Below are 13,156 nucleotides of genomic sequence, written 5' to 3'. Positions count from 1 at the left end.
TGGTTGCAGTGCTATACAAAAGGAGATCTGTTCACCCTGAAAGGGAAGTCTTCATGTTGCAACTAAAACTTAGTATTAAGACTTAGTCTGTTAAAACAGATAACTTGGATAAACCAATTACAAAAAGTGCAAAACAAGCATAGTCCATAGTTAGAATTTATTTGTATGCTTTTAAAGGGCATGTGGTTAGGGTGCACATATACTGTAAGTTTGTATACCCATTACTGTATATTCATAGATACTTGGGAAATAAGCCTAGAATATTTCTACCTCACAAGTATATCACAATGAAGGGTTAAATTAGACCAGGAGATGACACTTCTTTCACTGTGCTAATAAAAGACATTATGTGATATTAGTCAAATACGCTACAGGATTTTCTGGTTAAGAGAAGCAGAAATCTGTTGTGCGTAAAGAGTCGAAGCACTTGTAAAAGAATGAGGACATTTGCAAAGTAATCAGTGGCTTCACAACCATATCTCCCACAACTGTCACCATCACCTCACCCTGAAAATAAGCCTTATTCTACCGTATTGCACCTGTTTCAGAAAAAGCTGGTTACAGAAAGACAAAATACACCCTGAGAGACACGAGCTATGAGTGTGCTTTGTTTCAAGGTTACCGAGTCATCACGAGCATTACACTTGTATACAACTCAAATAGTGATGGTCCTTAGATCCAGTAAAATGTAAATATTTCAAAATTTCTTACAATATGTTCTTTAAAAAGGAATAGATTTTACTCCAGCATTTAACTTCTCTTTATAACTTTGGTAAGTAGGCCATCATAAAATTGTTTACTTTGATTTGTATGAAGAACTTAAGTATTGTTTAAAGATTTTGATGCTAGCACAAGGACTTAAAAATAATTTAGTATTGTTATATTATAAAATATAAGAGGTTTTGCTTAGAAGTAAAAGGGCAGATCAATTAGTTGCCTGTCAACCCTTTCAGACCTAAGAAGGAAATGTGCATTTACACTATGTTTCACACTTCTTATATTTAGCATTTAGGTCCATTTTGACAATAAAATGTGCATTCAAAAAACTATGTCAAAATGTATAAAAGAACTGAGATGCGAGACACTGCTTCTGAAGTCTCTTGATCCCAGTGTGCCTGTGGGTTTTCTAGGGCTCCTGTAAGCAGTCTTGTTGTCGGCCCTGCTCATGGGGGCTGGTATTCAGTCCAGCTGAGCTCTAAATGGCCACTGTTGTTTGATGACTTTGCAAGTAAGCAGATGAATTAAGACATTAATTTAACTTGCTTCCTTGGTCAGCCTTGAGTGTGAAAAACTCAGATTCCCTGAGGCTACAGTTTCCAGCAACTTCAGAACACAGAATGTTATCTCTGCCCTATTCTTGCCTGGATAAGCTCTGGAACAAATTGCCACTGTGGCTCCAATACAGAACTGCCTACCTATGTCCGATTACATAGCTTTCACTTGCTGATCCATCGTTGAACAGGTGGTAATGAGACAATTCTCCCACAACGAGCATTTCTCCTTCTGCAGGATTTGAGTTGGTTACACCTCAGATAGCCTGCCCGCTGAAGGACAGTTAAGAAACAGAAATGCCTTCCATTTGACCATTTAAAAGCTGAAAACAAAGTTACTAAAGTGTGTCAAGTAGAAAGCTGAAATGAATGGGATTATGGACTTGGCTAAAGCACAAACCAGAACCAAGCTTGTGAACCACTGTTTTAAAGTATGAGTGCCTGGAGCACTAGGAGGAGTTGTTAAATGGGTCCATCAATGAGCTGATCCAGGTGGTTACAAAACGCAGCTAGACTGAAAACACACTGACAAAAACCAGCCCAACAGGATCAGGGATCCCATCTTTACATTATGTTTGTTAATTATACAAGATATGATCAACTGTGTCCTAGCATGTGGATTTTTTGGGTTCAAAAAGTGTTCTGAAAAGATGTTTGTCCTGTTTTTTTCCCCACTTAATTGTTAAGTCCTGAGTTCAGACATTCAGTCAAAAAAAAATAATCGAGCTTATTCTTCATTTATATAAGAAAATACAACTGCACAGTTATAGTCAATGAAGCAGCTTTTAACAACACCGTGACCTGGAAGTAATGTTGCAAGTAATTATACTTCAAAATATTGAAACACACCTACTGAGTTATGGCCATTCTGTGAAGCAATTTCTATTAAAAACACCTGATTTTGAACATCAAGATTCAAGCTGAAAATGAGGGTGTATTTTCTCAGTCTGCAAAAGCCAACAATATAGTGCGCTCTCTCTATGCAACTGTGATTGACATTTGGATCTCCATGTAGATCAATAGCAGCTGAAAGCTACATCAAAGTGCTCACTTTATGACCTTTAAAAAGCAGTGAATTACAGTACACAGACCTACGAAAACTGCACGGCTAAGCTGAAAGAAGGTGAGGGAGAAAGTGTGGAGGAGCTACAGTACACATCTGAAACCACAACCTCATGCACTTGTGGGTAGTTATTTGTGAAATGTATCTGCTGGCAAACGCCAGCTCAGCCAGGTGATGCTGCAGAGGCGGAGGAGCCTGCCGCCGGCTAGCGCAGCACTCCCAGTGGATTCCCGCTCCGGATATCGGAAGTGCTAGGAGTGGCTGGTCCCCAGCCAGGTCCTACTGAATCTTGGTGATGGCTTCATGGATGGACTCCGCCACGTAGTCCAGGTTCTTGGTGGTCAGGCCACACATGTTGATGCGGCCGCTGGCCATCAGGTAGACGTGCTTCTCCTTAATCAAGTACTCCACTTGCTTGGCTGCAGAGGGAGGGGGGAGAGGAGAGGGGAGGATTAGAGGAAAAGGAAGAGCAGGCGGCGGGCGAGGGCCTCCCTCGCGGTCACGAATGACGAGTCTGAAGGAATCCGTTACCAATCAATCCATCCACTCTGCACCGAGGTAGGAAGGAAAATTCCCTCAGAGCAGAGGAACAGCCGTTTTGGAACTGTGACACATGTGAAAGCAATTTAAAAGTTTCAGTGGTTCAGAGTCCAGACGGTAATCAGGTTTAGCGATTCAATGCATGGAGGAAAAGAATAAGAGGTATAGGATGACTGTGAAATTAAGATGCATATCTGATCAAGATTGCCATATAACCTGTGCACACCACAAACTAAATCTGAAACAAAGGAGTGGGAGTATGAGGAGTTCGTTCTCATGAACAATGACAGCTGATTTCACTGACAGAATGCCAGTAGACTTACAAGTGATTTTATATAGTCGTTTCTCCAATGACACGCATCCACATTGCACGAATGGGATATAGCGCAACTATTAAATCAGGGAATTTTATTGATATTGTGTGAAGTATAGTGTGAACTAGCACCTCAAGGACAGGAAAGGGAGCTGCATGTGCAGCGTAGTAGCACATAGCTGCTCGGCAGGAATCGCCTGTATGTTCACAAATGGAAGTTGTGAGGTTTGCTGGATTACTTCATTATTTTGGGCTTTTTAATATTTTCTGCCTTCTTTATTCCAATTATGGGTGACCAAGATCTGTATAGAACGTGCTGTACAGTAAAAGTGCAGCTAGAGAGCAAAACATATAACTAATCTTTCAATCTTTTATTAATTTTACGTACTATATATTGTATTATTATTTTATGTATATTCTTTGATTTAGTGTATTTTTTTTCTGGATGGTATAATTATTTTTTGCGCCTGCCCCTCCTCCTATTTTTCTCCCATTAAAACAAGTATTTATATAGCAGAATCTTCTCAAATGGACATGACTGTACTTTAGAATGCATGGTGTACCCTTAGGTACACAATGGAGATGTTTGTGACTTCTGGTAGGTATTGTTCCCCATTGTATACACATCTGCACTGCTCTGTGTTGCGCATGCTTTTCCACAATACAGAGGTCTGAGCAACCCGACTTTATAAGCCACCTATACTGCCACTCTACCCCATGTCAGAGTGCTGGCGGCGCCGCAGGGTCGAGACAAGGCACGGCAGGGCACTGTGTAACCTACGGTTGAGGCCTGTGAAGCTGAACATGCCGATCTGCTGGGTAATGTGGTCCCAGGTTCCAGGGGTGCCCAGGGCCAGCAGCTTGGCCTTCAGCTGAGCCCTCATCAGCAGCACCCTGTCCGCCATGGTCTTCACATTGTCCTTCCTGCACCACAGGAGAGCAGCGAGTTACGTCACATTCGTTGCAGCAGGAGAATATGTATGGACATGCAAGGGGTTGAGCTCTAAAGACTGCTACTTCTGCAATTTTACAGGTAATAATCAGTATTAAATGCAGTTTTAGGCTTCTGTATGACAGAACAATAGCAGACAAAAACTTTGTGGGGGCAGGAAAGTTCATGATCTAATGGGTATATAATTAAACAAGCCATCACTTTGTGCAATAGTGCCCAATGAAAAGACAGCGTGCTCCACCTCCCATGGCAGATTAATGACCCAGACCAAGGCCGTACCATTCGGCAAAGAGTTCGGGGGTGTTGAGTGTGAGCGAGACAATGCGGGCTCCCTGTGAAGGGGGGTTGGACCAGGTAGTACGGACTATCTTCTCCATTTGCGAAAGGACCCGGGTCAGACTGTCCGAATCCTTGGCCACAACTGTGAGGTTGCCCACTCTCTCGTCTGAGGAGAGAAAAATCACAAATGACCTTGATTTAAAAAACAATTCTGTTAAATGAGCCATCGGCATTGTTAAATCTAGAACAGATTTGAATAAAAACAATGATTAAACTCAAGATTAAGTTTACTAAACCTTTTCCTAAAATCTACAAAACCTCCAAACATTCCTAAAAAGAAGAGATAACTGTGAACAATAGGGCATTAACCAGGGTAAATTATACACACCAATTGTCCCAGAATCACAACATATTACACTGTTAAAATAAATTTCACAACAGATTGTGTGCCTGAAAAAAAAGTTTTAAAAAGTGTTGATTTATTCCACCCTCACTTTCCAGTAAAACTATACATACATGCAAGATCTTAAATAACAGGTAAATGAAGCTTGACCAGTGAAACTGCCCATTCGTAGTACACGAGGCCCTGTAATCCCTACATGACCAGTTCAGGTCTGGGCCGTCATCGGCCAACAGCACCTGGGATCCCACACACAGCAGCGTGCACAGAACTGCCTCACTGGGACGTGCCATGTGACTGAACTGAGAGAGTCGCCTCAGTCCTGCTCTTGATGCTTACCCTCGTGAAAGGGCACTGATAAACTGAAGGCATGAACTGCAGTGGTGGAATGCAACACACACTTGCTGTCCAGAGGAAAAGCACGCATTGCCCTCACCCCCTCAATGAGGCCCCAACAGTTAAATCATCCTGGTTCACAACAAGCAATTCTGAATTGCAGAATACTCAAAATACTTAAATGATCCCAACTTTTTTAAAAAAAGAGAAACCGCTTACTGTAAAGGCCAAAGTTTTTGGAAAAAGACTGGGCACAGAAGATCTCAAAGCCCTGGGAAACAAAGTAGCGGACTGCCCAAGCATCCTTTTCCAGATTCCCCGAGGCGAAGCCCTGGTAGGCCGAGTCGAAGAACGCAAAGAGCTTCCTCCTCTGAAGAGATGGACAGGAGAATGACATGTGGAGACTGTTCGATCCAGAAAACAGCTTAAAAACACCCGCAGAGCCAAAATGTTCATGAGACGCTGAGATCCAATCTATTTAAATAGGAGTGGAATGTCGCAGACATGCAACAAGCCTTAGTGCACTACAGTGAACGTTTGAGATGAGGATTAAACTGCGATGAAAAGGTAATTTTCCAGGGCTTTATAGGCCAAGTACAGCTATGGTCACCCTACATTATTACCGTGAATGGGGGTTTATGAGTGACCATTACTTACCGACTGGAACTGTAGTAGAAAAAAAGTTAAACACATCTCAAAGTAGCAATTTCTGATAACGTTATCTCCACCTTTTAGTAATTTCTGACAGGTCACATACAGCAGGTGTCTGTTTAAAGTACACTCAAGCATGGTCTGGAATAACGACCCCAGGCCAGAGTCAGATTTCTACAATGCAAGAAATGTCTTGCTTCTGCTAGTAACGTTTCACAACTCACATCAGAGACCAAACAAAATCAGCATGAGGGTTCTATCAAATTAAGACGCAACAGAGCAGAAATGTATTAAATTTATCAAATCCAGCCAACCTCGGCCCCTCCAGTGGGGCCTCCCCTCCACGGCCTCAGACCTCACCTTCATGACATCCGCAATCTGCTTCCACTCATCTGGGGTCGGGTCGGTGCCTGTGGGGTTGTGGGCACAGGCATGCAGCAAGAAGATCGAAGACTCAGGGGCATTCTACATTTAGAAATATGCAAGGAGAAAAAATTACAATCTCAATGCTGCCATAACAATCCCTCATAACTTGGAAAACGAATACTTCAAGAACTGCAGAAAAAGCGGCTGAAGCCTTCATGAAGGGAATGCATCACTAAAACGAGTTCAGGCTTGGACTTGCACCAGTCCTCTCTGAATCGCACCTCCAGGTCTTCCAGGAATCCAGGCAATGCCAATCCACGCTTCTCCGCATCCCAGTACCGATAGGCACGGATATCGCTGAATCCAGCATCTACGAAGACAGCGTTGTGATTCTCTAGGGAGAAGGAGGTGTAGAAAAGAGGATTAATGCACATGTGGGGTACTGACACTACAGTTAACTTTCCATGTTGTACATTTGACCTTGGATGCTTCCTTATCATTTCATTAAATAGAAGCCATCACCCTTGGGGACTGAAGCAGATGCACAAGTTTGAACACTGCAGACTGAAGAGGTTTAGGATACCGGAGAGGAGTGCAGCGTCTACAGTGTTAAAACCCATAAACAGCACAAAGTTCACTCTTAACGAGAGCGCAATTTCCACTCTAGCATCATTTTTCTGAAGGCTAATGCCCACACAAGCTACATAAACTAGTGAACTGAAGAATACGGCATTAATAAAAATTGAATTCACCATGACTTGCTGCACTTTAACCTGAAATGTATCACCTTATTTACACATATTTCCAGAAACAGTCCAGTGATTTAGTCTATTGAACGTTAAGCTTTGTGTAAATCAAGAAAAAACAAATCAGAAAGGAACAAATATGCCCTGCATATCAAGAGAACAATGTTTTCATTTTAATCCTTTTCAAAAGGATATTTTGATTCTAAGCATATTTTATTGCTTTTAACAAAAAGGTGTGAATAACTACCACGTTACAAGTCCAAGACGCACAAAGCAGCCCCACTATAGAACAGATTCGGTAGAGAACTACATTTTTATGGAACTCTGGGCAGGCCACGTTGTACAAGCCTGAAGGGTAATTTAGATACACTAGCAGGGTTAACAGCCCTCCTCTTAACTGTGCCATAATGGCATAATGCATCATTAATAACCAACTAGTCAGGACCTTGGTTTAATATCTCATACGAAGGACAGAAGCTCCCACAGCAAAGCGTTCCTGGTCATCAGACTTGGATATTGCAGTCTTTAAATTCCGCACCAAAGTGAAGGGAACCAACTAGGGATCCACCAACACCACTTACAGCAGCAAACTGGATTTTCTTGGAGCTCTCCCATCCCAGTTCTGACCCAGCCCAGGGTCTGCAATCCAGGATTGGGGCTCCACAGTGTTTCAGGCTTTACAGGAAGTGCTAACAGGTCAACAAGCAGAGATCTGGCAAGCATGCCAACATCTCCTAATTGAGACTGATCCATTTAAGCCATTCAGAGTTTAGCTGGAACAACACAACAACGCAGATCTCCAGGACTGGAGTTGTAGACGCCTGGACCAGACCCGTCCCTGGTTAGCTTTTTAGATCTAACAAGATCGGGTTACAAGGTAGTAACCCTGATATCAGCAAAAGGTTGCATTAGTTATCACACAGGCAAGCCTCTTGTGGCAATTCAAAAGGGCTAAATGACCAAACACCCACCATTCAAAAGAGAAGCTTTTCAAATTTGTTTTGTGAAGCAGCAGGCTGCTCTCTGCGATCACGAGTTATTCAGTGGAAATGCACAGGGGGCAAAAAGGCTGGCTAAAATAGGCTAAAAAAGAAGAAAGAAAAACAACGTTTCAGCTGTGGAGCCTTCTTCAGGTGCTCACACCCGAAGAAGGCTCCACAGCTGAAAGGTTGTGTTTTCTTTCTTCTTTTTTTCAGCATGGAATAAACCTATTACTTGTTCCTTTGCAGCCTACGCATGCTGACGCAGCTACCCACCTGAACTACTAAATAGTCATGTATGCACTGTCTGGGAATTAAGACACATCACACTAATTCCATGTCAAAGACATTTTAAATGTGTAGTTTAGTCTAGACAGTCTACGAGGTCTAGACAAAAGTCTTAAACTAAATTCCTGAAGGGCCTAGAATCTTATACTTTTAGTTCCACCTGAGCCCTTGAGTACAAAGCTGCAACTGCAGTTATAAGCAGTAAACAATTATTTCATTCACATAACTGTAATGCTGTAATTCTAACTGGGCTTCGAGGTGACTTAGAGGGAACTGTACCATCAGTGAAGTGAACATCTTGAGTAATCAACTATAAAAGATATTTGGGAAATATCATATACACATGTAAGGAAATTAAGATGTTTAATTCAGACATGCTAGTAAAAGCATTAGCATTTTTCATTTTATTTAATGAAAAATAGTTTCCAGGCATTATATTCACATGCTTGAAAAAGTTGAAACCATATACACAACAATCCTGCAAAGCTTTTAACATAATTTACAGTACTAACAACTACAATGTGATAAATATGTAACTAATTCACTAACTCACCTGTTCGTTATAGTTATAGTTAATGGAGTACTTAATATGCAATTCTAAATGTACTTTTCATCCTAGTGAACCAGAAGGTTAGTATGTGCATGTGGAATAGATAAAGAAATGAATTTTTTTTCCATGCTTGGAGTACGCTAGGGTGTGCCATCTCCCAGTCTCTTTCTGAGCAGGATTTTTCCATTTAGAAAATATTAAAGAAACATTATGGATTAAAACGTTTCTCAGGTGTAAACCTCTTTGCATCTTCAGTACAAACATTTGTGGCGATTTGACATTACGTCTGAACGTTCTGGTTTTCTGAGCTCGCAGGAATCCCTAACTGGATTCAAACTGAAGCAATAATGCCAAGAATTTCAATAGATATATTATACTTAATGTCTGATTTAAACATACAGTACGCCTGAGATTTTATTGCTACCAAAAACAATTTAGGAGAAACTTGCAGGGAATTACTGTATACTCCTGGATGTTACCCTTATACAGGTATTTAAGAAACAGTAAAAATGAATTTGGGAAAACTGAAAATGCATTAAGAGCTAGAAATTTAAATAAAACGTCTAGGAAATGGGAAGAAAAAAAAAAATCATCGACACGCACATCTAGCGCGTCGAGGTCAACTGCGTCACTCTGCGGCTCGAGCACACTCACCCCAGGATGGTGAAGAGATGTAAATGGGCGTCGCGGTGTTATTGATGCCGTTGTACCAGCGGCGCAGAAACTCGGCCCCTATCTTCAGGGCTCCTGTCCCTCCCAGACACTGCACGCCCCCCACCTGCGGCACAGACAGGAGCTCAAGCACCGCGGCTCAAGACACTCCATGGTCTCCGCGTCAACGAGAACGAAATTCAAGAGCCAAGATCAGCGGGTATCTCTGCATCTAGGAATCGCAGACCTGAAACAAGCTCAAAACCGTTTCTCAAAAGATTCAAATCTTTTTCGAATCAAACGGCCCGTCAGGAAAACCTCGCAAAGAGAAAGACAATTGACCCGAGGTAAGAGCCGAGCCAACAGCTGCTGCGATAACTCATCTTCTATTGCGAGCCGCGAGCGGCCAGCGGAGAGGAGCGGGGCGGGGAGGAGCAGTACCCTGTGCTCCTGGATGGCCGGGCTGTCCTCTCCCAGGGCGATCTTGGAGGAGCTGGCCCTGAACTCGGGCAGCCCCAGGATGGGCAGGTACTCGTGGTTCAGGCTGGAGTCACTGGCAATCAGCTGCTCCACCTTCCGCACCACCGGTAGCACCCAGGGCTGGCAGGCATCCGTGCGGTAGGCTGCAAGGGAGGGAGGAGATAATAATAATAATAATTGCTTACACTTCTATAGCGCTTTTCTGGACACTCCACTCAAAGCGCTTTACAGGTAATGGGGACTCCCCTCCACCACCAATGTGCAGCCCCACCTGGATGATGCGACGGCAGCCATAGTGCGCCAGAACGCTCACCACACATCAGCTATCAGTGGGGAGGAGAGCAGAGAGTAATGAAGCCAATTCATAGATTCACCGACCGCCCCTGCCCCTATCAAAATAAACTCACTGACGGTATAGAAACAGTTTACACATTTCAAAACTTTTGAACTTTGTGAAAGTCCTGCAAGGCTCCATGTTATCGAAAAACCCCTGTCTCACCACGGGGCGAGAGAGAGAGGTCCCATGAATTGTGAAGTGAAGCGGCCCTTCCTGCTCACTAGTCACTGTAATGACTAATGTGATGTACGAGGTTGTGCAGCACTGAAGTGTTCCAATGAGATCTGCAGAGTTAACCAGCAAGTTCCATTTATTGAAAAAACCGTCTTGAAGTTGACAGCAATGTATTCTCATCTGCTTGTTTAGAATGTAAGAGGGCCACTTCACGTCATCAGATGCTTTGTTCTCTTGTTCTGAATCACAGAATATATTGCTGTGCATACCTGGAAATTTAACCTATTTTGTGATGCAAATTGGAGGTTTTATAAGTTACTGTGTACATTTTGCTTCTCGTGTGGTTTAAAATGCACTCCTTGAAATATAAAAAATAGCGTTGCAGTCCCCCTTTAAGTGACTTATTTAATCATAATGGGAATGCTCAAACAGAACCTTTATGTGCGAAAAAATTAAATAAATCAACAAACAGTTCAAAGAAAATTCAGAAACAAAGATGCTGATTGCCCTAGTATTCATCCCCTTAGCTATGGCAAAGCCCCATTAGTTCAGGTGCACAAAATCACTCTGATAAATTACACAACTTGTTGAATTACCGGTTTGCAAGGCACAGAATGTTTTACAGTAGATTAGTAAATTGATATTTAGTGGGGTACAGCTCTAGCAGTACATCAAAGATGGCAAAAGGGAGGTCTTTTTTATTTGAACAATTTATTTAAAAAAATAGATGAAAAAAGGCTTCCATATTGAAATATACATTGTAAATACCAAACACCTACAAATGCATGAATAAAACTAGTGGAACTATTTCCATTAGGAAAGAATATGAAACAAGGAAACTCAAAGTATGCATTAGGCAGCAGTGCAAGGATCGAAGGTGTTCAGACCGAACTTCAGATCGTGGGCAGGACACCCGTGTGCAAGGTAATGTGTTCGGATTGCTCCAGCAAAACGCCCCGCAGCTGGCAGGGACGCAAACAGTTGCTTTTGAATTTACCAGGATGGTGAGAGTTGGGAATAAAGGAAAGGGAATATAACAGTTATTACAAACAACACAACCGGAAAGGTTATGCAACACACAATGCTGTAAAACCTACCGATTCCTCCATGACACACTGCGTTTAAGAGCCAACCCACACAAGCCATGTTGTGCCACCATTACTTTTCTCCCAGTTCATGTAACGTACTAATCCTTAATCCTGCAGTGCCAGTCAGTCGAGAGCCCAGCTGCTACCTGGCCTCTCAAGAGCGCAGCATGCTCGTGTCATTACAGTCATAAAAACCACCAGACTGAAAGTAATTCAGATACACTGTGAGCAGAATGTCTGAGCAGCTTTTAATAACGGTTTGCATTTCGAGCTGAGGACAGCGCAGCTCGCTTTTCTAACCCTAACAAAAACGAGCCTGTTAAAAACGAATGCACTGTACTGTATACGCACGTTTAAAAAACCCAAGCTGCACAATCACGCATAAAACATTAAAGCAAAGACCATATGCATAATACAGACCACAGTGTTATCTTTTTTTTTTTAAGTCTTGCGATCGTCGTAATGAGAGCTGTGCCTTCAAAGAAGTGACACACGTTTCTCAACTAATGAGAAGTTAGGATTCGGACACTCTCTGAGAGGCGGGAGAGCCCCAAGTCCTTCACCTTTTCCTGACACCAAGGCTCTGCTTGTTTGTACCGCTGCCAGGAACTGCGCACAGCTGCTGTGAAGGCCGAGCGAGTGTCCCCTGTCCTCCCCGTCCCTGAACCGCCCGCAACCTTCACACTCAGCGCCGTGGCCTGCCCGGCCTCAGCAGCACCGAGTCGCCGCCGTGCCCACGGATTTACAGACCTCGAGCCTTATTTTACACTTTTGATTTACGGCCGCGGATTCGAGATGTTAAGTGCCCATTTCCTAAAACAGTCACCCCCAACTCTCAAAAAAAAAAATGTATCAGTGTCACGAGCACTACAGACGTCCCCAGCAGCTGTAAACACCTCCGGGTTTTTTTGGGGCATTAACCCAAGGAATAAAAAAAATAATAATGATTAATAAGAGAAACGTCTGTCTTGGTTTTCCTGGACTGGATATTTATCCCGCTTCCCGAAGCGATTAAAAGGCTCCTGCGGACGGGTGTGTGAACGTTTGTTGATTGAATTCCATTTCTGTGAAATCGGGAGTGTGACGCGCTGTGGGGGGGCTTGATCTCGGTATTAAAAGTTACGGGAATCGGATGTTACTCTGCAAATACATGCCGACGCAGCACGGGGGACCGCTGCTAACAATATTTCCGGCGGCATTAAGGACAAGCGAGGGTAGAGAACGAAAAGGGGGAATGGGAATGTTGAAGAAGTGAAAGGTTGTTTGCTACAGCCTCTAATAACCCCGGTTAACTGGTCTTGGAAAGGCATTCGGTAACCTAGTAACTCCCACAGTGTGTAACCTTGCTCCTCCTTACCTCCAACTCCCAGGTTCACCTTGCTGGGGTGTTTGTCCTCCCTGAAATCCGCTGTCAGCTTAAACACGGCCACCGGAGCGGCTTGCGGCACCTCGGCGAACAAGGACATGATGAGGGGGAAATGTCTCTGTCACGGAAACAGACGCGAGTGCCTGCGAGCTGGAGGCCGTGCCGGTGCGGAGGAGAGAAGACAGCAGCTTTTCACCTTCACCCTAGGAGAGGAGGAGGACAGCCAACAGGAACTGACGGCTGCACCGCCAATCCCCGCTCAGAGTTATACAGACACGTGGTGCTGTATGTCCTCTTCCGGGTGCCGTAGTACACAGATGAATGA

At 43.4% G+C, this 13,156-nt stretch overlaps 1 protein-coding gene across 1 annotated transcript; it reads right to left on the bottom strand.

The window, feature by feature from the left end:
- Positions 1 to 140: 140 nt before the first annotated feature.
- On the bottom strand, positions 141 to 13,115 carry got1 (glutamic-oxaloacetic transaminase 1, soluble). The gene is made up of 9 exons (XM_088635343.1): positions 12,823 to 13,115; positions 9,828 to 10,009; positions 9,390 to 9,513; positions 6,453 to 6,565; positions 6,166 to 6,270; positions 5,374 to 5,524; positions 4,419 to 4,584; positions 3,969 to 4,111; positions 141 to 2,753 (listed from the first exon to the last, which is right to left on the bottom strand). Exons 1-9 carry the CDS (start codon positions 12,929 to 12,931, stop codon positions 2,614 to 2,616), a joined length of 1,233 nt encoding a protein of 410 aa, XP_088491469.1. The 5' UTR covers positions 12,932 to 13,115; the 3' UTR covers positions 141 to 2,613.
- Between the last annotated feature and the right edge of the window lie 41 nt (positions 13,116 to 13,156).

Source organism: Lepisosteus platostomus, chromosome 6 (assembly GCF_059453375.1).
Source record: "Lepisosteus platostomus isolate fLepPlt1 chromosome 6, fLepPlt1.hap1, whole genome shotgun sequence".
NCBI classification, from domain to species: Eukaryota; Metazoa; Chordata; class Actinopteri; order Semionotiformes; family Lepisosteidae; genus Lepisosteus; species Lepisosteus platostomus.
Note: the sequence above shows the minus strand (reverse complement) of the source record. Positions and strands in the feature narration are given on the sequence as shown.

Bases quoted from the DNA above. Each gene is read 5' to 3' on its own strand.
- got1 (XM_088635343.1), bottom strand. From the start codon at position 12,931: ATGTCCTTGTTCGCCGAGGTGCCGCAAGCCGCTCCGGTGGCCGTGTTT. The intron at 9,514-9,827 runs GTACTGCTCCTC...TCTGTGCCGCAG, and splicing joins CGGCCATCCAGGAGCACAGG to GTGGGGGGCGTGCAGTGTCT. The intron at 6,566-9,389 runs GTGAGTGTGCTC...CCTTCTCCCTAG, and splicing joins CATCTCTTCACCATCCTGGG to AGAATCACAACGCTGTCTTC.